Below are 26,610 nucleotides of genomic sequence, written 5' to 3' on the forward strand. Positions count from 1 at the left end.
TGCTTCACAAAATCACGAGGTGCTTCAGAAAATCACGAGGTGCTTCAGAAAATCACGAGGTGCTTCACAAAAACAAAATCACGAGGTGCTTCACAAAAACAAAATCACGAGGTGCTTCACAAATCAAAATCACGAGGTGCTTCACAAAATCACGAGGTGCTTCACAAAAACAAAATCACGAGGTGCTTCAAAAAAACAAAATCAGTGGTGCTTTACAAAAACAAAATCACGAGGTGCTTCACAAAAACAAAATCACGAGGTGCTTCACAAAAACAAAATCACCAGGTGCTTCACAAAAACAGAATCACGAGGTGCTTCACAAACTCAAAATCACAAGGTGCTTCACAAAAACAGAATCACGAGGTGCTTCACAAAAACAGAATCACAAGGTGCTTCACAAAAACAAAATCACGAGGTGCTTCACAAAAACAAAATCAGTGGTGCTTTACAAAAACAAAATCACGAGGTGCTTCACAAAAACAAAATCACAAGGTGCTTCACAAAAACAAAATCACCAGGTGATTCACAAAAACAAAATCACGAGGTGCTTCAAAAAAAACAAAATCAGTGGTGCTTTACAAAAACAAAATCACGAGGTGCTTCACAAAAACAAAATCACAAGGTGCTTCACAAAAACAAAATCACCAGGTGATTCACAAAAACAAAATCACGAGGTGCTTCACAAAAACAAAATCACGAGGTGCTTCACAAAAACAAAATCACGAGGTGCTTGACAAAATCACGAGGTGCTTCACAAAATCACGAGGTGCTTCACAAAATCACGAGGTGCTTCACAAAAACAAAATCACCAGGTGCTTCACAAAAACAAAATCACGAGGTTCTTCACAAAAAAAGAATCACGAGGTGCTTCACAAAAACAAAATCAGGAGGTGCTTCACAAAAACAGAATCACGAGGTGCTTCACAAAAACAAATCATGAGGTGCTTCACGAAAACAGAATCACGAGGTGCTTCACAGAAACAGAATCAAGAGGTGCTTCACAAAGACAAAATCACGAGGTGCTTCACAAAGACACAATCACGAGGTGCTTAACAAAAACAAAATCACCATGTGCTTCACAAAAACAAAATCAGTGGTGCTTTAAAAAAACAAAATCACGAGGTGCTTCACAAAAACACGAGGTGCTTCACAAAAACAAAATCACGAGGTGCTTCAAAAAAACAAAATCAGTGGTGCTTTACAAAAACAAAATCACGAGGTGCTTCATAAAAACAAAATCACGAGGTGCTTCACAAAAACAAAATCACGAGGTGCTTCACAAACACAAAATCACGAGGTGCTTCACAAAAACAGAATCACGAGGTGCTTCACAAAAACAGAATCACGAGGTGCTTCACAAAAACAAAATCACAAGGTGCTCCACAAAAACAATCACGAGGTGCTTCAAAAAAACAAAATCACGAGGTGCTTCACAAAAACAAAATCACGAGGTGCTTCACAAAATCACGAGGTGCTTCACAAAAACAAAATCACGAGGTGCTTCAAAAAAACAAAATCAGTGGTGCTTTACAAAAACAAAATCACGAGGTGCTACACAAAAACAAAATCACAAGGTGCTTCACAAAAACAATAATCACCAGGTACTTCACAAAAACAAAATCACGAGGTGCTTCACAAAAACAAAATCACAAGGTGCTTCACAAAAACAAAATCACGAGGTGCTTCACAAAATCACGAGGTGCTTCACAAAAACAAAATCACGAGGTGCTTCACAAAATCACGAGGTGCTTCACAAAATCACGAGGTGCTTCACAAAAACAAAATCACCAGGTGCTTCACAAAAACAAAATCACGAGGTTCTTTACAAAAAAAGAATCACGAGGTGCTTCACAAAAACAAAATCATGAGGTGCTTCACAAAAACAGAATCACGAGGTGCTTCACAAAAACAAAATCATGAGGTGCTTCACGAAAACAGAATCACCAGGTTCTTCACAAAAACAGAATCAAGAGGTGCTTCACAAAGACAAAATCACGAGGTGCTTCACAAAAACAAAATAACCAGGTGCTTCACAACAACAAAATCACGAGGTGCTTCACCAAAACAAAATCACCAGGTGCTTCACAAAAATAAAATCACGAGGTGCTTCACAAAAACAGAATCACGAGGTGCTTCACAAAAACAAATCACGAGGTGCTTCACAAAAACAGAATCACGAGGTGCTTCTCAAAAACAGAATCACGAGGTGCTTCACAAAAACAAAATCACGAGGTGCTTCACAAAAACAAAATCACGAGGTGCTTCGAAAAAACAAAATCACGAGGTGCTACACAAAAACAAAATCACGAGGTGCTTCACAAAATCACGAGGTGCTTCACAAAAACAAAATCACGAGGTGCTTCACAAAAACAAAATCACGAGGTGCTTCACAAAATCACGAGGTGCGTCACAAAAACAAAATCACGAGGTGCTTCAAAAAAACAAAATCACGAGGAGCTTCACAAAAAAAAATCACGAGGGGCTTCACAAAAACAAAATCACGAGGTGCTTCACAAAAACAGAATCACGAGGTGCTTCACAAAAACAAAATCACGAGGTGCTTCACAAAAACAAAATCACGAGGTGCTTCACAAAAACAAAATCACGAGGTGGTTTACAAAATCACGAGGTGCTTCACAAAATCACGAGGTGCTTCACAAAATCACGAGGTGCTTCACAAAATCAAAATCAGGAGGTGCTTCACAAAAAGAGAATCACGAGGTGCTTCAAAAAAACAGAATCACGAGAAGCTTCACAAAATCAGAATCACGAGGTGCTTCACAAAAACAAAATCACGAGGTGCTTCACAAAAACAAAATCACCAGGTGCTTCACAAAAACAAAATCACATGGTGCTTCACAAAAACTAAATCACGAGGTGCTTCACAAAAACAAAATCACGAGGTGCTTCACAAAAACAAAATCACGAGGTGATTCACAAAAACAAAATCACGAGGTGATTCAAAAAAACAAAATCACGAGGTGCTTCACAAAAACAAAATCACGAGGTGCTTCACAAAAACAAAATCACGAGGTGCTTCACAAAAACAAAATCACCAGGTGCTTCACAAAAACAAAATCACATGGTGCTTCACAAAAACTAAATCACGAGGTGCTTCACAAAAACAAAATCACGAGGTGCTTCACAAAAACAAAATCACGAGGTGATTCACAAAAACAAAATCACGAGGTGATTCAAAAAAACAAAATCACGAGGTGCTTCACAAAAACAAAATCACGAGGTGCTTCACAAAATCACGAGGTGCTTCACAAAATCACGAGGTGCTTCACAAAATCACGAGGTGCTTCACAAAAACAAAATCACCAGGTGCTTCACAAAAACAAAATCACGAGGTGCTTCACAAAAACAAAATCACGAGGTGCTTCACAAAAACAGAATCACGAGGTGCTTCACAAAAACAAAATCACGAGGTGCTTCACGAAAACAGAATCACGAGGTGCTTCACAGAAACAGAATCAAGAAGTGCTTCACAAAGACAAAATCACGAGGTGCTTCACAAAGACACAATCACGAGGTGCTTCACAAAAACAAAATCACCAGGTGCTTCACAAAAACAAAATCAGTGGTGCTTTACAAAAACAAAATCACGAGGTGCTTCACAAAAACACGAGGTGCTTCACAAAAACAAAATCACCAGGTGCTTCACAAAAACAAAATCACATGGTGCTTCACAAAAACAAAATCACCAGGTGCTTCACAAAAACAAAATCACATGGTGCTTCACAAAAATAAAATCACGAGGTGCTTCACAAAAACAGAATCACGAGGTGCTTCATAAAAACAAATCACGAGGTGCTTCACAAAAACAGAATCACGAGGTGCTTCTCAAAAACAGAATCACGAGGTGCTTCACAAAAACAAAATCACGAGGTGCTTCACAAAAACAAAATCACGAGGTGCTTCGAAAAAACAAAATCACGAGGTGCTACACAAAAACAAAATCACGAGGTGCTTCACAAAATCACGAGGTGCTTCACAAAAACAAAATCACGAGGTGCTTCACAAAAACAAAATCACGAGGTGCTTCACAAAATCACGAGGTGCTTCACAAAAACAAAATCACGAGGTGCTTCACAAAAACAAAATCACGAGGTGCTTCACAAAATCACGAGTTGCTTCACAAAATCACGAGGTGCTTTACAAAATCACGAGGTGCTTCACAAAATAAAGAGGTGCTTCACAAAATCAGAATCACGAGGTGCTTCACAAAAACAAAATCACGAGGTGCTTCACAAAATCACGAGGTGCTTCACAAAAACAAAATCACGAGGTGCTTCACAAAAACAAAATCACGAGGAGCTTCACAAAAACAAAATCACCAGGTGCTTCACAAAAACAAAATCACATGGTGCTTCACAAAAACTAAATCACGAGGTGCTTCACAAAAACAAAATCACGAGGTGCTTCACAAAAACAAAATCACATGGTGCTTCACAAAAACTAAATCACGAGGTGCTTCACAAAAACAAAATCACGAGGTGCTTCACAAAAACAAAATCACGAGGTGCTTCACAAAATCACGAGGTGCTTTACAAAATCACGAGGTGCTTCACAAAATAAAGAGGTGCTTCACAAAATCACAAGGTGCTTCACAAAATCACGAGGTGCTTCACAAAAACAAAATCACGAGGTGCTTCACAAAAACATAATCACGAGGTGCTTCACAAAAACAGAATCACAAGGTGCTTCGCAAAAACAGAATGACGAGATGCTTCACAAAAACAGAACCACGAGGTGCTTCAAAAAACAGAATCACGAGGTGCTTCACAAAATCAGAATCACGAGGTGCTTCACAAAAACAAAATCACGAGGTGCTTCACAAAAACAAAATCACCAGGTGCTTCACAAAAACAAAATCACGAGGTGCTTTACAAAATCACGAGGTGCTTCACAAAATCACGAGGTGCTTCACAAAATCACGAGGTGCTTCACAAAATCAAAATCAGGAGGTGCTTCACAAAAAGAGAATCACGAGGTGCTTCAAAAAAACAGAATCACGAGAAGCTTCACAAAATCAGAATCACGAGGTGCTTCACAAAAACAAAATCACGAGGTGCTTCACAAAAACAAAATCACCAGGTGCTTCACAAAAACAAAATCACATGGTGCTTCACAAAAACTAAATCACGAGGTGCTTCACAAAAACAAAATCACGAGGTGCTTCACAAAAACAAAATCACGAGGTGATTCACAAAAACAAAATCACGAGGTGATTCAAAAAAACAAAATCACGAGGTGCTTCACAAAAACAAAATCACGAGGTGCTTCACAAAAACAAAATCACGAGGTGCTTCACAAAAACAAAATCACCAGGTGCTTCACAAAAACAAAATCACATGGTGCTTCACAAAAACTAAATCACGAGGTGCTTCACAAAAACAAAATCACGAGGTGCTTCACAAAAACAAAATCACGAGGTGATTCACAAAAACAAAATCACGAGGTGATTCAAAAAAACAAAATCACGAGGTGCTTCACAAAAACAAAATCACGAGGTGCTTCACAAAATCACGAGGTGCTTCACAAAATCACGAGGTGCTTCACAAAATCACGAGGTGCTTCGCAAAAACAAAATCACCAGGTGCTTCACAAAAACAAAATCACGAGGTGCTTCACAAAAACAAAATCACGAGGTGCTTCACAAAAACAGAATCACGAGGTGCTTCACAAAAACAAAATCACGAGGTGCTTCACGAAAACAGAATCACGAGGTGCTTCACAGAAACAGAATCAAGAGGTGCTTCACAAAGACAAAATCACGAGGTGCTTCACAAAGACACAATCACGAGGTGCTTCACAAAAACAAAATCACCAGGTGCTTCACAAAAACAAAATCAGTGGTGCTTTACAAAAACAAAATCACGAGGTGCTTCACAAAAACACGAGGTGCTTCACAAAAACAAAATCACCAGGTGCTTCACAAAAACAAAATCACATGGTGCTTCACAAAAACAAAATCACCAGGTGCTTCACAAAATCACGAGGTGCTTTACAAAATCACGAGGTGCTTCACAAAATAAAGAGGTGCTTCACAAAATCACAAGGTGCTTCACAAAATCACGAGGTGCTTCACAAAAACAAAATCACGAGGTGCTTCACAAAAACATAATCACGAGGTGCTTCACAAAAACAGAATCACAAGGTGCTTCACAAAAACAGAATCACGAGATGCTTCACAAAAACAGAACCACGAGGTGCTTCAAAAAACAGAATCACGAGGTGCTTCACAAAATCAGAATCACGAGGTGCTTCACAAAAACAAAATCACGAGGTGCTTCACAAAAACAAAATCACCAGGTGCTTCACAAAAACAAAATCACGAGGTGCTTTACAAAATCACGAGGTGCTTCACAAAATCACGAGGTGCTTCACAAAATCACGAGGTGCTTCACAAAATCAAAATCAGGAGGTGCTTCACAAAAAGAGAATCACGAGGTGCTTCAAAAAAACAGAATCACGAGAAGCTTCACAAAATCAGAATCACGAGGTGCTTCACAAAAACAAAATCACGAGGTGCTTCACAAAAACAAAATCACCAGGTGCTTCACAAAAACAAAATCACATGGTGCTTCACAAAAACTAAATCACGAGGTGCTTCACAAAAACAAAATCACGAGGTGCTTCACAAAAACAAAATCACGAGGTGATTCACAAAAACAAAATCACGAGGTGATTCAAAAAAACAAAATCACGAGGTGCTTCACAAAAACAAAATCACGAGGTGCTTCACAAAAACAAAATCACGAGGTGCTTCACAAAAACAAAATCACCAGGTGCTTCACAAAAACAAAATCACATGGTGCTTCACAAAAACTAAATCACGAGGTGCTTCACAAAAACAAAATCACGAGGTGCTTCACAAAAACAAAATCACGAGGTGATTCACAAAAACAAAATCACGAGGTGATTCAAAAAAACAAAATCACGAGGTGCTTCACAAAAACAAAATCACGAGGTGCTTCACAAAATCACGAGGTGCTTCACAAAATCACGAGGTGCTTCACAAAATCACGAGGTGCTTCACAAAAACAAAATCACCAGGTGCTTCACAAAAACAAAATCACGAGGTGCTTCACAAAAACAAAATCACGAGGTGCTTCACAAAAACAGAATCACGAGGTGCTTCACAAAAACAAAATCACGAGGTGCTTCACGAAAACAGAATCACGAGGTGCTTCACAGAAACAGAATCAAGAGGTGCTTCACAAAGACAAAATCACGAGGTGCTTCACAAAGACACAATCACGAGGTGCTTCACAAAAACAAAATCACCAGGTGCTTCACAAAAACAAAATCAGTGGTGCTTTACAAAAACAAAATCACGAGGTGCTTCACAAAAACACGAGGTGCTTCACAAAAACAAAATCACCAGGTGCTTCACAAAAACAAAATCACATGGTGCTTCACAAAAACAAAATCACCAGGTGCTTCACAAAAACAAAATCACATGGTGCTTCACAAAAATAAAATCACGAGGTGCTTCACAAAAACAGAATCACGAGGTGCTTCACAAAAACAAATCACGAGGTGCTTCACAAAAACAGAATCACGAGGTGCTTCTCAAAAACAGAATCACGAGGTGCTTCACAAAAACAAAATCACGAGGTGCTTCACAAAAACAAAATCACGAGGTGCTTCGAAAAAACAAAATCACGAGGTGCTACACAAAAACAAAATCACGAGGTGCTTCACAAAATCACGAGGTGCGTCACAAAAACAAAATCACGAGGTGCTTCACAAAAACAAAATCACGAGGTGCTTCACAAAATCACGAGGTGCTTCACAAAAACAAAATCACGAGGTGCTTCACAAAAACAAAATCACGAGGTGCTTCACAAAATCACGAGTTGCTTCACAAAATCACGAGGTGCTTTACAAAATCACGAGGTGCTTCACAAAATAAAGAGGTGCTTCACAAAATCAGAATCACGAGGTGCTTCACAAAAACAAAATCACGAGGTGCTTCACAAAATCACGAGGTGCTTCACAAAAACAAAATCACGAGGTGCTTCACAAAAACAAAATCACGAGGAGCTTCACAAAAACAAAATCACCAGGTGCTTCACAAAAACAAAATCACATGGTGCTTCACAAAAACTAAATCACGAGGTGCTTCACAAAAACAAAATCACGAGGTGCTTCACAAAAGCAAAATCACATGGTGCTTCACAAAAACTAAATCACGAGGTGCTTCACAAAAACAAAATCACGAGGTGCTTCACAAAAACAAAATCACGAGGTGCTTCACAAAATCACGAGGTGCTTTACAAAATCACGAGATGCTTCACAAAATAAAGAGGTGCTTCACAAAATCACAAGGTGCTTCACAAAATCACGAGGTGCTTCACAAAAACAAAATCACGAGGTGCTTCACAAAAACATAATCACGAGGTGCTTCACAAAAACAGAATCACAAGGTGCTTCACAAAAACAGAATCACGAGATGCTTCACAAAAACAGAACCACGAGGTGCTTCAAAAAACAGAATCACGAGGTGCTTCACAAAATCAGAATCACGAGGTGCTTCACAAAAACAAAATCACGAGGTGCTTCACAAAAACAAAATCACCAGGTGCTTCACAAAAACAGAATCACGAGGTGCTTCACAAAAACAGAATCACGAGGTGCTTCACAAAAACAGAATGATGAGGTGCTTCACAAAAACAAAATCACGAGGTGCTTCACAAAAACAAAATCACGAGGTGCTTCACAAAAACAAAATCACGAGGTGCTTTACAAAATCACGAGGTGCTTCACAAAATCACGAGGTGCTTCACAAAATCAGGAGGTGCTTCACAAAATCAAAATAACGAGGTGCTTCACAAAAACAAAATCACGAGGTGCTTCACAAAATCACGAGGTGCTTCAGAAAATCACGAGGTGCTTCACAAAATCACGAGGTGCTTCACAAAAACAAAATCACGAGGTGCTTCACAAAAACAAAATCACGAGGTGCTTCACAAATCAAAATCACGAGGTGCTTCACAAAATCACGAGGTGCTTCACAAAAACAAAATCACGAGGTGCTTCAAAAAAACAAAATCAGTGGTGCTTTACAAAAACAAAATCACGAGGTGCTTCACAAAAACAAAATCACGAGGTGCTTCACAAAAACAAAATCACCAGGTGCTTCACAAAAACAGAATCACGAGGTGCTTCACAAACTCAAAATCACAAGGTGCTTCACAAAAACAGAATCACGAGGTGCTTCACAAAAACAGAATCACAAGGTGCTTCACAAAAACAAAATCACGAGGTGCTTCACAAAAACAAAATCAGTGGTGCTTTACAAAAACAAAATCACGAGGTGCTTCACAAAAACAAAATCACAAGGTGCTTCACAAAAACAAAATCACCAGGTGATTCACAAAAACAAAATCACGAGGTGCTTCAAAAAAAACAAAATCAGTGGTGCTTTACAAAAACAAAATCACGAGGTGCTTCACAAAAACAAAATCACAAGGTGCTTCACAAAAACAAAATCACCAGGTGATTCACAAAAACAAAATCACGAGGTGCTTCACAAAAACAAAATCACGAGGTGCTTCACAAAAACAAAATCACGAGGTGCTTGACAAAATCACGAGGTGCTTGACAAAATCACGAGGTGCTTCACAAAATCACGAGGTGCTTCACAAAAACAAAATCACCAGGTGCTTCACAAAAACAAAATCACGAGGTTCTTCACAAAAAAAGAATCACGAGGTGCTTCACAAAAACAAAATCAGGAGGTGCTTCACAAAAACAGAATCACGAGGTGCTTCACAAAAACAAATCATGAGGTGCTTCACGAAAACAGAATCACGAGGTGCTTCACAGAAACAGAATCAAGAGGTGCTTCACAAAGACAAAATCACGAGGTGCTTCACAAAGACACAATCACGAGGTGCTTAACAAAAACAAAATCACCATGTGCTTCACAAAAACAAAATCAGTGGTGCTTTAAAAAAACAAAATCACGAGGTGCTTCACAAAAACACGAGGTGCTTCACAAAAACAAAATCACGAGGTGCTTCAAAAAAACAAAATCAGTGGTGCTTTACAAAAACAAAATCACGAGGTGCTTCATAAAAACAAAATCACGAGGTGCTTCACAAAAACAAAATCACGAGGTGCTTCACAAACACAAAATCACGAGGTGCTTCACAAAAACAGAATCACGAGGTGCTTCACAAAAACAGAATCACGAGGTGCTTCACAAAAACAAAATCACAAGGTGCTCCACAAAAACAATCACGAGGTGCTTCAAAAAAACAAAATCACGAGGTGCTTCACAAAAACAAAATCACGAGGTGCTTCACAAAATCACGAGGTGCTTCACAAAAACAAAATCACGAGGTGCTTCAAAAAAACAAAATCAGTGGTGCTTTACAAAAACAAAATCACGAGGTGCTTCACAAAAACAAAATCACAAGGTGCTTCACAAAAACAAAATCACCAGGTACTTCACAAAAACAAAATCACGAGGTGCTTCACAAAAACAAAATCACAAGGTGCTTCACAAAAACAAAATCACGAGGTGCTTCACAAAATCACGAGGTGCTTCACAAAAACAAAATCACGAGGTGCTTCACAAAATCACGAGGTGCTTCACAAAATCACGAGGTGCTTCACAAAATCACGAGGTGCTTCACAAAAACAAAATCACCAGGTGCTTCACAAAAACAAAATCACGAGGTTCTTCACAAAAAAAGAATCACGAGGTGCTTCACAAAAACAAAATCATGAGGTGCTTCACAAAAACAGAATCACGAGGTGCTTCACAAAAACAAAATCATGAGGTGCTTCACGAAAACAGAATCACCAGGTTCTTCACAAAAACAGAATCAAGAGGTGCTTCACAAAGACAAAATCACGAGGTGCTTCACAAAAACAAAATAACCAGGTGCTTCACAACAACAAAATCACGAGGTGCTTCACCAAAACAAAATCACCAGGTGCTTCACAAAAATAAAATCACGAGGTGCTTCACAAAAACAGAATCACGAGGTGCTTCACAAAAACAAAATCACGAGGTGCTTCACAAAAACAGAATCATGAGGTGCTTCTCAAAAACAGAATCACGAGGTGCTTCACAAAAACAAAATCACGAGGTGCTTCACAAAAACAAAATCACGAGGTGCTTCGAAAAAACAAAATCACGAGGTGCTACACAAAAACAAAATCACGAGGTGCTTCACAAAAACAAAATCACGAGGTGCTTCACAAAATCACGAGGTGCGTCACAAAAACAAAATCACGAGGTGCTTCACAAAAACAAAATACTGAGGAGCTTCACAAAAACAAAATCACGAGGGGCTTCACAAAAACAAAATCACGAGGTGCTTCACAAAAACAGAATCACGAGGTGCTTCACAAAAACAAAATCACGAGGTGCTTCACAAAAACAAAATCACGAGGTGCTTCACAAAATCACGAGTTGCTTCACAAAATCACGAGGTGCTTCACAAAATCACGAGGTGCTTCACAAAATCACGAGGTGCTTCACAAAATCACGAGGTGCTTCACAAAAACAAAATCACCAGGTGCTTCACAAAAACAAAATCACGAGGTTCTTCACAAAAAAAGAATCACGAGGTGCTTCACAAAAACAAAATCATGAGGTGCTTCACAAAAACAGAATCACGAGGTGCTTCACAAAAACAAAATCATGAGGTGCTTCACGAAAACAGAATTACCAGGTGCTTCACAAAAACAGAATCAAGAGGTGCTTCACAAAGACAAAATAACGAGGTGCTTCACAAAGACACAATCACGAGGTGCTTCACAAAAACAAAATAACCAGGTGCTTCACAACAACAAAATCACGAGGTGCTTCACCAAAAAAAAATCACCAGGTGCTTCACAAAAATAAAATCACGAGGTGCTTCACAAAAACAGAATCACGAGGTGCTTCACAAAAACAAATCACGAGGTGCTTCACAAAAACAGAATCACGAGGTGCTTCTCAAAAACAGAATCACGAGGTGCTTCACAAAAACAAAATCACGAGGTGCTTCGAAAAAACAAAATCACGAGGTGCTACACAAAAACAAAATCACGAGGTGCTTCACAAAATCACGAGGTGCTTCACAAAAACAAAATCACGAGGTGCTTCACAAAAACAAAATCACGAGGTGCTTCGAAAAAACAAAATCACGAGGTGCTACACAAAAACAAAATCACGAGGTGCTTCACAAAATCACGAGGTGCTTCACAAAAACAAAATCACGAGGTGCTTCACAAAAACAAAATCACGAGGTGCTTCACAAAATCACGAGGTGCGTCACAAAAACAAAATCACGAGGTGCTTCAAAAAAACAAAATCACGAGGAGCTTCACAAAAAAAAATCACGAGGGGCTTCACAAAAACAAAATCACGAGGTGCTTCACAAAAACAGAATCACGAGGTGCTTCACAAAAACAAAATCACGAGGTGCTTCACAAAAACAAAATCACGAGGTGCTTCACAAAATCACGAGGTGCGTCACAAAAACAAAATCACGAGGTGCTTCAAAAAAACAAAATCACGAGGAGCTTCACAAAAAAAAATCACGAGGGGCTTCACAAAAACAAAATCACGAGGTGCTTCACAAAAACAGAATCACGAGGTGCTTCACAAAAACAAAATCACGAGGTGCTTCACAAAAACAAAATCACGAGGTGCTTCACAAAAACAAAATCACGAGGTGCTTTACAAAATCACGAGGTGCTTCACAAAATCACGAGGTGCTTCACAAAATCACGAGGTGCTTCACAAAATCAAAATCAGGAGGTGCTTCACAAAAACAAAATCACGAGGTGCTTCACAAAAACAGAATCACGAGGTGCTTCACAAAAACAGAATCACGAGGTGCTTCACAAAAACAGAATCACGAGGTTCTTCACAAAAACAGAATCACGAGGTGCTTCACAAAAAGAGAATCACGAGGTGCTTCAAAAAAACAGAATCACGAGAAGCTTCACAAAATCAAAATCACGAGGTGATTCACAAAAACAAAATCACGAGGTGATTCAAAAAACAAAATCACGAGGTGCTTCACAAAAACAAAATCACGAGGTGATTCACAAAAACAAAATCACGAGGTGATTCAAAAAAACAAAATCACGAGGTGCTTCACAAAAACAAAATCACGAGGTGCTTCACAAAATCACGAGGTGCTTCACAAAATCACGAGGTGCTTCACAAAATCACGAGGTGCTTCACAAAAACAAAATCACCAGGTGCTTCACAAAAACAAAATCACGAGGTTCTTCACAAAAAAAGAATCACGAGGTGCTTCACAAAAACAAAATCACGAGGTGCTTCACAAAAACAGAATCACGAGGTGCTTCACAAAAACAAAATCATGAGGTGCTTCACGAAAACAGAATCACGAGGTGCTTCACAGAAACAGAATCAAGAGGTGCTTCACAAAGACAAAATCACGAGGTGCTTCACAAAGACACAATCACGAGGTGCTTCACAAAAACTAAATCACCAGGTGCTTCACAAAAACAAAATCAGTGGTGCTTTACAAAAACAAAATCACGAGGTGCTTCACAAAAACACGAGGTGCTTCACAAAAACAAAATCACCAGGTGCTTCACAAAAACAAAATCACATGGTGCTTCACAAAAACAAAATCACCAGGTGCTTCACAAAAACAAAATCACCAGGTGCTTCACAAAAACAAAATCACATGGTGCTTCACAAAAACAAAATCACGAGGTGCTTCACAAAAACAGAATCACGAGGTGCTTCTCAAAAACAGAATCACGAGGTGCTTCACAAAAACAAAATCACGAGGTGCTTCACAAAAACAAAATCACGAGGTGCTTCGAAAAAACAAAATCACGAGGTGCTACACAAAAACAAAATCACGAGGTGCTTCACAAAATCACGAGGTGCTTCACAAAAACAAAATCACGAGGTGCTTCACAAAAACAAAATCACGAGGTGCTTCACAAAGACACAATCACGAGGTGCTTAACAAAAACAAAATCACCATGTGCTTCACAAAAACAAAATCAGTGGTGCTTTAAAAAAACAAAATCACGAGGTGCTTCACAAAAACACGAGGTGCTTCACAAAAACAAAATCACGAGGTGCTTCAAAAAAACAAAATCAGTGGTGCTTTACAAAAACAAAATCACGAGGTGCTTCATAAAAACAAAATCACGAGGTGCTTCACAAAAACAAAATCACGAGGTGCTTCACAAACACAAAATCACGAGGTGCTTCACAAAAACAGAATCACGAGGTGCTTCAAAAAAACAAAATCACGAGGTGCTTCACAAAAACAAAATCACGAGGTGCTTCACAAAATCACGAGGTGCTTCACAAAAACAAAATCACGAGGTGCTTCAAAAAAACAAAATCAGTGGTGCTTTACAAAAACAAAATCACGAGGTGCTTCACAAAAACAAAATCACAAGGTGCTTCACAAAAACAAAATCACCAGGTACTTCACAAAAACAAAATCACGAGGTGCTTCACAAAAACAAAATCACGAGGTGCTTCACAAAAACAAAATCACGAGGTGCTTCATAAAATCACGAGGTGCTTCACAAAAACAAAATCACGAGGTGCTTCACAAAATCACGAGGTGCTTCACAAAATCACGAGGTGCTTCACAAAATCACGAGGTGCTTCACAAAAACAAAATCACCAGGTGCTTCACAAAAACAAAATCACGAGGTTCTTCACAAAAAAAGAATCACGAGGTGCTTCACAAAAACAAAATCATGAGGTGCTTCACAAAAACAGAATCACGAGGTGCTTCACAAAAACAAAATCATGAGGTGCTTCACGAAAACAGAATCACCAGGTGCTTCACAAAAACAGAATCAAGAGGTGCTTCACAAAGACAAAATCACGAGGTGCTTCACAAAAACAAAATAACCAGGTGCTTCACAACAACAAAATCACGAGGTGCTTCACCAAAACAAAATCACCAGGTGCTTCACAAAAATAAAATCACGAGGTGCTTCACAAAAACAGAATCACGAGGTGCTTCACAAAAACAAAATCACGAGGTGCTTCACAAAAACAGAATCACGAGGTGCTTCTCAAAAACAGAATCACGAGGTGCTTCACAAAAACAAAATCACGAGGTGCTTCACAAAAACAAAATCACGAGGTGCTTCGAAAAAACAAAATCACGAGGTGCTACACAAAAACAAAATCACGAGGTGCTTCACAAAATCACGAGGTGCTTCACAAAAACAAAATCACGAGGTGCTTCACAAAAACAAAATCACGAGGTGCTTCACAAAATCACGAGGTGCGTCACAAAAACAAAATCACGAGGTGCTTCACAAAAACAAAATACTGAGGAGCTTCACAAAAACAAAATCACGAGGGGCTTCACAAAAACAAAATCACGAGGTGCTTCACAAAAACAGAATCACGAGGTGCTTCACAAAAACAAAATCACGAGGTGCTTCACAAAAACAAAATCACGAGGTGCTTCACAAAATCACGAGTTGCTTCACAAAATCACGAGGTGCTTCACAAAATCACGAGGTGCTTCACAAAATCACGAGGTGCTTCACAAAATCACGAGGTGCTTCACAAAAACAAAATCACCAGGTGCTTCACAAAAACAAAATCACGAGGTTCTTCACAAAAAAAGAATCACGAGGTGCTTCACAAAAACAAAATCATGAGGTGCTTCACAAAAACAGAATCACGAGGTGCTTCACAAAAACAAAATCATGAGGTGCTTCACGAAAACAGAATTACCAGGTGCTTCACAAAAACAGAATCAAGAGGTGCTTCACAAAGACAAAATCACGAGGTGCTTCACAAAGACACAATCACGAGGTGCTTCACAAAAACAAAATAACCAGGTGCTTCACAACAACAAAATCACGAGGTGCTTCACCAAAAAAAAATCACCAGGTGCTTCACAAAAATAAAATCACGAGGTTCTTCACAAAAAAAGAATCACGAGGTGCTTCACAAAAACAAAATCATGAGGTGCTTCACAAAAACAGAATCACGAGGTGCTTCTCAAAAACAGAATCACGAGGTGCTTCACAAAAACAAAATCACGAGGTGCTTCACAAAAACAAAATCACGAGGTGCTTCGAAAAAACAAAATCACGAGGTGCTACACAAAAACAAAATCACGAGGTGCTTCACAAAATCACGAGGTGCTTCACAAAAACAAAATCACGAGGTGCTTCACAAAAACAAAATCACGAGGTGCTTCACAAAATCACGAGGTGCGTCACAAAAACAAAATCACGAGGTGCTTCAAAAAAACAAAATCACGAGGAGCTTCACAAAAAAAATCACGAGGGGCTTCACAAAAACAAAATCACGAGGTGCTTCACAAAAACAGAATCACGAGGTGCTTCACAAAAACAAAATCACGAGGTGCTTCACAAAAACAAAATCACGAGGTGCTTCACAAAATCACGAGGTGCTTCACAAAAACAAAATCACGAGGTGCTTCACAAAAACAAAATCACGAGGTGCTTCACAAAATCACGAGGTGCGTCACAAAAACAAAATCACGAGGTGCTTCAAAAAAACAAAATCACGAGGAGCTTCACAAAAAAAAATCACGAGGGGCTTCACAAAAACAAAATCACGAGGTGCTTCACAAAAACAGAATCACGAGGTGCTTCACAAAAACAAAATCACGAGGTGCTTCACAAAAAAAGAATCACGAGGTGCTTCACAAAAACAAAATCATGAGGTGCTTCACAAAAACAGAATCACGAGGTGCTTCACAAAAACAAAATCATGAGGTGCTTCACGAAAACAGAATTACCAGGTGCTTCACAAAAACAGAATCAAGAGGTGCTTCACAAAGACAAAATAACGAGGTGCTTCACAAAGACACAATCACGAGGTGCTTCACAAAAACAAAATAACCAGGTGCTTCACAACAACAAAATCACGAGGTGCTTCACCAAAAAAAAATCACCAGGTGCTTCACAAAAATAAAATCACAAGGTGCTTCACAAAAACAGAATCACGAGGTGCTTCACAAAAACAAATCACGAGGTGCTTCACAAAAACAGAATCACGAGGTGCTTCTCAAAAACAGAATCACGAGGTGCTTCACAAAAACAAAATCACGAGGTGCTTCACAAAAACAAAATCACGAGGTGCTTCGAAAAAACAAAATCACGAGGTGCTACACAAAAACAAAATCACGAGGTGCTTCACAAAATCACGAGGTGCTTCACAAAAACAAAATCACGAGGTGCTTCACAAAAACAAAATCACGAGGTGCTTCACAAAATCACGAGGTGCGTCACAAAAACAAAATCACGAGGTGCTTCAAAAAAACAAAATCACGAGGAGCTTCACAAAAAAAAATCACGAGGGGCTTCACAAAAACAAAATCACGAGGTGCTTCACAAAAACAGAATCACGAGGTGCTTCACAAAAACAAAATCACGAGGTGCTTCACAAAAACAAAATCACGAGGTGCTTCACAAAAACAAAATCACGAGGTGCTTCACAAAAACAAAATCACGAGGTGCTTCACAAAAACAAAATCACGAGGTGCTTTACAAAATAACGAGGTGCTTCACAAAATCACGAGGTGCTTCACAAAATCAAAATCAGGAGGTGCTTCACAAAAACAAAATCACGAGGTGCTTCACAAAAACAGAATCACGAGGTGCTTCACAAAAACAGAATCACGAGGTGCTTCACAAAAACAGAATCACGAGGTTCTTCACAAAAACAGAATCACGAGGTGCTTCACAAAAAGAGAATCACGAGGTGCTTCAAAAAAACAGAATCACGAGAAGCTTCACAAAATCAAAATCACGAGGTGATTCACAAAAACAAAATCACGAGGTGATTCAAAAAAACAAAATCACGAGGTGCTTCACAAAAACAAAATCACGAGGTGATTCACAAAAACAAAATCACGAGGTGATTCAAAAAAACAAAATCACGAGGTGCTTCACAAAAACAAAATCACGAGGTGCTTCACAAAATCACGAGGTGCTTCACAAAATCACGAGGTGCTTCACAAAATCACGAGGTGCTTCACAAAAACAAAATCACCAGGTGCTTCACAAAAACAAAATCACGAGGTTCTTCACAAAAAAAGAATCACGAGGTGCTTCACAAAAACAAAATCACGAGGTGCTTCACAAAAACAGAATCACGAGGTGCTTCACAAAAACAAAATCATGAGGTGCTTCACGAAAACAGAATCACGAGGTGCTTCACAGAAACAGAATCAAGAGGTGCTTCACAAAGACAAAATCACGAGGTGCTTCACAAAGACACAATCACGAGGTGCTTCAAAAAAACAAAATCACCAGGTGCTTCACAAAAACAAAATCAGTGGTGCTTTACAAAAACAAAATCACGAGGTGCTTCACAAAAACACGAGGTGCTTCACAAAAACAAAATCACCAGGTGCTTCACAAAAACAAAATCACATGGTGCTTCACAAAAACAAAATCACCAGGTGCTTCACAAAAACAAAATCACATGGTGCTTCACAAAAATAAAATCACGAGGTGCTTCACAAAAACAGAATCACGAGGTGCTTCACAAAAACAAATCACGAGGTGCTTCACAAAAACAGAATCACGAGGTGCGTCTCAAAAACAGAATCACGAGGTGCTTCACAAAAACAAAATCACGAGGTGCTTCACAAAAACAAAATCACGAGGTGCTTCGAAAAAACAAAATCACGAGGTGCTACACAAAAACAAAATCACGAGGTGCTTCACAAAATCACGAGGTGCTTCACAAAAACAAAATCACGAGGTGCTTCACAAAAACAAAATCACGAGGTGCTTCACAAAAACAAAATCACGAGGTGCTTCACAAAAACAAAATCACGAGGTGCTTCACAAAATCACGAGTTGCTTCACAAAATCACGAAGTGCTTTACAAAATCACGAGGTGCTTCACAAAAACAAAATCACGAGGAGCTTCACAAAAACAAAATCACCAGGTGCTTCACAAAAACAAAATCACATGGTGCTTCACAAAAACTAAATCACGAGGTGCTTCACAAAAACAAAATCACGAGGTGCTTCACAAAAACAAAATCACATGGTGCTTCACAAAAACTAAATCACGAGGTGCTTCACAAAAACAAAATCACGAGGTGCTTCACAAAAACAAAATCACGAGGTGCTTCACAAAAACAAAATCACGAGGTGCTTCACAAAATCACGAGGTGCTTCACAAAATCACGAGGTGCTTTACAAAATCACGAGGTGCTTCACAAAATAAAGAGGTGCTTCACAAAATCACAAGGTGCTTCACAAAATCACGAGGTGTTTCACAAAAACAAAATCACGAGGTGATTCACAAAAACATAATCACGAGGTGCTTCACAAAAACAGAATCACAAGGTGCTTCACAAAAACAGAATCACGAGATGCTTCACAAAAACAGAACCACGAGGTGCTTCAAAAAACAGAATCACGAGGTGCTTCACAAAATCAGAATCACGAGGTGCTTCACAAAAACAAAATCACGAGGTGCTTCACAAAAACAAAATCACCAGGTGCTTCACAAAAACAGAATCACGAGGTGCTTCACAAAAACAGAATCACGAGGTGCTTCACAAAAACAGAATCATGAGGTTCTTCACAAAAACAAAATCACGAGGTGCTTCACAAAAACAAAATCACGAGGTGCTTCACAAAAACAAAATCACGAGGTGCTTCACAAAAACAAAATCACGAGGTGCTTTACAAAATCACGAGGTGCTTCACAAAATCACGAGGTGCTTCACAAAATCAGGAGGTGCTTCACAAAATCAAAATAACGAGGTGCTTCACAAAAACAAAATCACGAGGTGCTTCACAAAATCACGAGGTGCTTCACAAAATCACGAGGTGCTTCACAAAAACAAAATCACGAGGTGCTTCACAAAAACAAAATCACGAGGTGCTTCACAAATCAAAATCACGAGGTGCTTCACAAAATCACGAGGTGCTTCACAAAAACAAAATCACGAGGTGCTTCAAAAAAACAAAATCAGTGGTGCTTTACAAAAACAAAATCACGAGGTGCTTCACAAAAACAAAATCACGAGGTGCTTCACAAAAACAAAATCACCAGGTGCTTCACAAAAACAGAATCACGAGGTGCTTCACAAACACAAAATCACAAGGTGCTTCACAAAAACAGAATCACGAGGTGCTTCACAAAAACAGAATCACGAGGTGCTTCACAAAAACAAAATCACGAGGTGCTTCACAAAAACAAAATCAGTGGTGCTTTACAAAAACAAAATCACGAGGTGCTTCACAAAAACAAAATCACAAGGTGCTTCACAAAAACAAAATCACCAGGTGATTCACAAAAACAAAATCACGAGGTGCTTCAAAAAAAACAAAATCAGTGGTGCTTTACAGAAACAAAATCACGAGGTGCTTCACAAAAACAAAATCACAAGGTGCTTCACAAAAACAAAATCAACAGGTGATTCACAAAAACAAAATCACGAGGTGCTTCACAAAAACAAAATCACGAGGTGCTTCACAAAAACAAAATCACGAGGTGCTTCACAAAATCACGAGGTGCTTCACAAAATCACGAGGTGCTTCACAAAATCACGAGGTGCTTCACAAAAACAAAATCACCAGGTGCTTCACAAAAACAAAATCACGAGGTTCTTCACAAAAAAAGAATCACGAGGTGCTTCACAAAAACAAAATCATGAGGTGCTTCACAAAAACAGAATCACGAGGTGCTTCACAAAAACAAAATCATGAGGTGCTTCACGAAAACAGAATCACCAGGTGCTTCACAAAAACAGAATCAAGAGGTGCTTCACAAAGACAAAATCACGAGGTGCTTCACAAAGACACAATCACGAGGTGCTTCACAAAAACAAAATAACCAGGTGCTTCACAACAACAAAATCACGAGGTGCTTCACCAAAACAAAATCACCAGGTGCTTCACAAAAATAAAATCACGAGGTGCTTCACAAAAACAGAATCACGAGGTGCTTCACAAAAACAAAATCACGAGGTGCTTCACAAAAACAGAATCACGAGGTGCTTCTCAAAAACAGAATCACGAGGTGCTTCACAAAAACAAAATCACGAGGTGCTTCACAAAAACAAAATCACGAGGTGCTTCGAAAAAACAAAATCACGAGGTGCTACACAAAAACAAAATCACGAGGTGCTTCACAAAATCACGAGGTGCTTCACAAAAACAAAATCACGAGGTGCTTCACAAAAACAAAATCACGAGGTGCTTCACAAAATCACGAGGTGCGTCACAAAAACAAAATCACGAGGTGCTTCACAAAAACAAAATACCGAGGAGCTTCACAAAAACAAAATCACGAGGGGCTTCACAAAAACAAAATCACGAGGTGCTTCACAAAAACAGAATCACGAGGTGCTTCACAAAAACAAAATCACGAGGTGCTTCACAAAAACAAAATCACGAGGTGCTTCACAAAAACAAAATCACGAGGTGCTTTACAAAATCACGAGGTGCTTCACAAAATCACGAGGTGCTTCACAAAATCACGAGGTGCTTCACAAAATCACGAGGTGCTTCACAAAATCAAAATCACGAGGTGCTTCACAAAAACAGAATCACGAGGTGCTTCACAAAAACAGAATCACGAGGTGCTTCACAAAAACAGAATCACGAGGTTCTTCACAAAAACAAAATCACGAGGTGCTTCATAAAAACAAAATCACGAGGTGCTTCACAAAAACAAAAACACGAGGTGCTTCACAATAACAAAATCACGAGGTGCTTAACAAAAACAAAATCACGAGGTGCTTCAAAAAAAACAAAATCAGTGGTGCTTTACAAAAACAAAATCACGAGGTGCTTCACAAAAACAAAATCACAAGGTGCTTCACAAAAACAAAATCACCAGGTGATTCACAAAAACAAAATCACGAGGTGCTTCACAAAAACAAAATCACGAGGTGCTTCACAAAATCACGAGGTCCTTCACAAAATCACGAGGTGCTTCACAAAAACAAAATCACCAGGTGCTTCACAAAATCACGAGGTCCTTCACAAAATCACGAGGTGCTTCACAAAAACAAAATCACCAGGTGCTTCACAAAAACAAAATCACGAGGTTCTTCACAAAAAAAGAATCACGAGGTGCTTCACAAAAACAAAATCACCAGGTGCTTCACAAAATCACGAGGTCCTTCACAAAATCACGAGGTGCTTCACAAAAACAAAATCACCAGGTGCTTCACAAAAACAAAATCACGAGGTTCTTCACAAAAAAAGAATCACGAGGTGCTTCACAAAAACAAAATCACGAGGTGCTTCACAAAAACAGAATCACGAGGTGCTTCACAAAAACAAATCATGAGGTGCTTCACGAAAACAGAATCACGAGGTGCTTCACAGAAACAGAATCAAGAGGTGCTTCACAAAGAAAAAATCACGAGGTGCTTCACAAAGACACAATCAAGAGGTGCTTCACAAAAACAAAATCACCAGGTGCTTCACAAAAACAAAATCAGTGGTGCTTTACAAAAACAAAATCACGAGGTGCTTCACAAAAACACGAGGTGCTTCACAAAAACAAAATCACGAGGTGCTTCAAAAAAACAAAATCAGTGGTGCTTTACAAAAACAAAATCACGAGGTGCTTCATAAAAAAATCACGAGGTGCTTCACAAAAACAAAATCACGAGGTGCTTCACAAACACAAAATCACGAGGTGCTTCACAAAAACAGAATCACGAGGTGCTTCACAAAAACAGAATCACGAGGTGCTTCACAAAAACAAAATCACGAGGTGCTTCACAAAAACAAAATCACGAGGTGCTTCACAAAAACAAAATCACGAGGTGCTTCACAAAAACAAAATCACGAGGTGCTTCACAAAATCACGAGGTGCTTCACAAAAACAAAATCACGAGGTGCTTCAAAAAAACAAAATCAGTGGTGCTTTACAAAAACAAAATCACGAGGTGCTTCACAAAAACAAAATCACAAGGTGCTTCACAAAAACAAAATCACCAGGTACTTCACAAAAACAAAATCACGAGGTGCTTCACAAAAACAAAATCACGAGGTGCTTCACAAAAACAAAATCACGAGGTGCTTCACAAAATCACGAGGTGCTTCACAAAATCACGAGGTGCTTCACAAAATCACGAGGTGCTTCACAAAATCACGAGGTGCTTCACAAAAACAAAATCACCAGGTGCTTCACAAAAACAAAATCACGAGGTTCTTCACAAAAAAAGAATCACGAGGTGCTTCACAAAAACAAAATCATGAGGTGCTTCACAAAAACAGAATCACGAGGTGCTTCACAAAAACAAAATCATGAGGTGCTTCACGAAAACAGAATTACCAGGTGCTTCACAAAAACAGAATCAAGAGGTGCTTCACAAAGACAAAATAACGAGGTGCTTCACAAAGACACAATCACGAGGTGCTTCACAAAAACAAAATAACCAGGTGCTTCACAACAACAAAATCACGAGGTGCTTCACCAAAACAAAATCACCAGGTGCTTCACAAAAATAAAATCACGAGGTGCTTCACAAAAACAGAATCACGAGGTGCTTCACAAACACAAAATCACAAGGTGCTTCACAAAAACAGAATCACGAGGTGCTTCACAAAAACAAAATCACCAGGTGCTTCACAAAAACAGAATCACGAGGTGCTTCACAAACACAAAATCACAAGGTGCTTCACAAAAACAGAATCACGAGGTGCTTCACAAAAACAGAATCACGAGGTGCTTCACAAAAACAAAATCACGAGGTGCTTCACAAAAACAAAATCAGTGGTGCTTTACAAAAACAAAATCACGAGGTGCTTCACAAAAACAAAATCACAAGGTGCTTCACAAAAACAAAATCACCAGGTGATTCACAAAAACAAAATCACGAGGTGCTTCAAAAAAAACAAAATCAGTGGTGCTTTACAAAAACAAAATCACGAGGTGCTTCACAAAAACAAAATCACAAGGTGCTTCACAAAAACAAAATCAACAGGTGATTCACAAAAACAAAATCACGAGGTGCTTCACAAAAACAAAATCACGAGGTGCTTCACAAAAACAAAATCACGAGGTGCTTCACAAAATCACGAGGTGCTTCACAAAATCACGAGGTGCTTCACAAAATCACGAGGTGCTTCACAAAAACAAAATCACCAGGTGCTTCACAAAAACAAAATCACGAGGTTCTTCACAAAAAAAGAATCACGAGGTGCTTCACAAAAACAAAATCATGAGGTGCTTCACAAAAACAGAATCACGAGGTGCTTCACAAAAACAAAATCATGAGGTGCTTCACGAAAACAGAATCACCAGGTGCTTCACAAAAACAGAATCAAGAGGTGCTTCACAAAGACAAAATCACGAGGTGCTTCACAAAGACACAATCACGAGGTGCTTCACAAAAACAAAATAACCAGGTGCTTCACAACAACAAAATCACGAGGTGCTTCACCAAAACAAAATCACCAGGTGCTTCACAAAAATAAAATCACGAGGTGCTTCACAAAAACAGAATCACGAGGTGCTTCACAAAAACAAAATCACGAGGTGCTTCACAAAAACAGAATCACGAGGTGCTTCTCAAAAACAGAATCACGAGGTGCTTCACAAAAACAAAATCACGAGGTGCTTCACAAAAACAAAATCACGAGGTGCTTCGAAAAAACAAAATCACGAGGTGCTACACAAAAACAAAATCACGAGGTGCTTCACAAAATCACGAGGTGCTTCACAAAAACAAAATCACGAGGTGCTTCACAAAAACAAAATCACGAGGTGCTTCACAAAATCACGAGGTGCGTCACAAAAACAAAATCACGAGGTGCTTCACAAAAACAAAATACCGAGGAGCTTCACAAAAACAAAATCACGAGGGGCTTCACAAAAACAAAATCACGAGGTGCTTCACAAAAACAGAATCACGAGGTGCTTCACAAAAACAAAATCACGAGGTGCTTCACAAAAACAAAATCACGAGGTGCTTCACAAAAACAAAATCACGAGGTGCTTTACAAAATCACGAGGTGCTTCACAAAATCACGAGGTGCTTCACAAAATCACGAGGTGCTTCACAAAATCACGAGGTGCTTCACAAAATCAAAATCACGAGGTGCTTCACAAAAACAGAATCACGAGGTGCTTCACAAAAACAGAATCACGAGGTGCTTCACAAAAACAGAATCACGAGGTTCTTCACAAAAACAAAATCACGAGGTGCTTCATAAAAACAAAATCACGAGGTGCTTCACAAAAACAAAAACACGAGGTGCTTCACAATAACAAAATCACGAGGTGCTTAACAAAAACAAAATCACGAGGTGCTTCAAAAAAACAAAATCAGTGGTGCTTTACAAAAACAAAATCACGAGGTGCTTCACAAAAACAAAATCACAAGGTGCTTCACAAAAACAAAATCACCAGGTGATTCACAAAAACAAAATCACGAGGTGCTTCACAAAAACAAAATCACGAGGTGCTTCACAAAATCACGAGGTCCTTCACAAAATCACGAGGTGCTTCACAAAAACAAAATCACCAGGTGCTTCACAAAATCACGAGGTCCTTCACAAAATCACGAGGTGCTTCACAAAAACAAAATCACCAGGTGCTTCACAAAAACAAAATCACGAGGTTCTTCACAAAAAAAGAATCACGAGGTGCTTCACAAAAACAAAATCACCAGGTGCTTCACAAAATCACGAGGTCCTTCACAAAATCACGAGGTGCTTCACAAAAACAAAATCACCAGGTGCTTCACAAAAACAAAATCACGAGGTTCTTCACAAAAAAAGAATCACGAGGTGCTTCACAAAAACAAAATCACGAGGTGCTTCACAAAAACAGAATCACGAGGTGCTTCACAAAAACAAATCATGAGGTGCTTCACGAAAACAGAATCACGAGGTGCTTCACAGAAACAGAATCAAGAGGTGCTTCACAAAGACAAAATCACGAGGTGCTTCACAAAGACACAATCAAGAGGTGCTTCACAAAAACAAAATCACCAGGTGCTTCACAAAAACAAAATCAGTGGTGCTTTACAAAAACAAAATCACGAGGTGCTTCACAAAAACACGAGGTGCTTCACAAAAACAAAATCACGAGGTGCTTCAAAAAAACAAAATCAGTGGTGCTTTACAAAAACAAAATCACGAGGTGCTTCATAAAAAAATCACGAGGTGCTTCACAAAAAGAAAATCACGAGGTGCTTCACAAACACAAAATCACGAGGTGCTTCACAAAAACAGAATCACGAGGTGCTTCACAAAAACAGAATCACGAGGTGCTTCACAAAAACAAAATCACGAGGTGCTTCACAAAAACAAAATCACGAGGTGCTTCACAAAAACAAAATCACGAGGTGCTTCACAAAAACAAAATCACGAGGTGCTTCACAAAATCACGAGGTGCTTCACAAAAACAAAATCACGAGGTGCTTCAAAAAAACAAAATCAGTGGTGCTTTACAAAAACAAAATCACGAGGTGCTTCACAAAAACAAAATCACAAGGTGCTTCACAAAAACAAAATCACCAGGTACTTCACAAAAACAAAATCACGAGGTGCTTCACAAAAACAAAATCACGAGGTGCTTCACAAAAACAAAATCACGAGGTGCTTCACAAAATCACGAGGTGCTTCACAAAATCACGAGGTGCT

The 26,610-nt window shown here is 39.1% G+C and overlaps 1 protein-coding gene across 1 annotated transcript; it reads left to right on the forward strand.

Moving 5' to 3' along the window:
* Positions 1-9,487: 9,487 nt before the first annotated feature.
* LOC139070563 (micronuclear linker histone polyprotein-like) lies at positions 9,488-25,313 on the forward strand. The gene is made up of 10 exons (XM_070553033.1): positions 9,488-9,562; positions 11,599-11,806; positions 12,282-12,410; positions 12,483-12,637; positions 13,764-13,913; positions 18,878-18,981; positions 19,569-19,620; positions 21,712-21,789; positions 23,453-23,582; positions 25,192-25,313. The coding sequence occupies exons 2-10, from the start codon at positions 11,672-11,674 to the stop codon at positions 25,249-25,251; spliced, it is 993 nt and encodes a 330-aa protein (XP_070409134.1). The 5' UTR covers positions 9,488-9,562; positions 11,599-11,671; the 3' UTR covers positions 25,252-25,313.
* Positions 25,314-26,610: the final 1,297 nt, after the last annotated feature.

The sequence above is a fragment of the Nothobranchius furzeri genome, chromosome 7 (genome assembly GCF_043380555.1).
Source record: "Nothobranchius furzeri strain GRZ-AD chromosome 7, NfurGRZ-RIMD1, whole genome shotgun sequence".
Taxonomy (NCBI): domain Eukaryota; kingdom Metazoa; phylum Chordata; class Actinopteri; order Cyprinodontiformes; family Nothobranchiidae; genus Nothobranchius; species Nothobranchius furzeri.

What these genes read in the sequence shown, in the direction of transcription:
- LOC139070563 (XM_070553033.1), top strand. Translation starts at nt 11,672, where the DNA reads ATGAGGTGCTTCACGAAAACAGAATTACCAGGTGCTTCACAAAAACAG. An exon ending in CACAAAAACAAAATCACGAG is followed by an intron (nt 12,638 to 13,763) that starts GTGCTTCACAAA and finishes CAGAATCACGAG; the next exon opens with GTGCTTCACAAAAACAAAAT. An exon ending in TACAAAAACAAAATCACGAG is followed by an intron (nt 21,790 to 23,452) that starts GTGCTTCACAAA and finishes CAAAATCACCAG; the next exon opens with GTGCTTCACAAAAATAAAAT.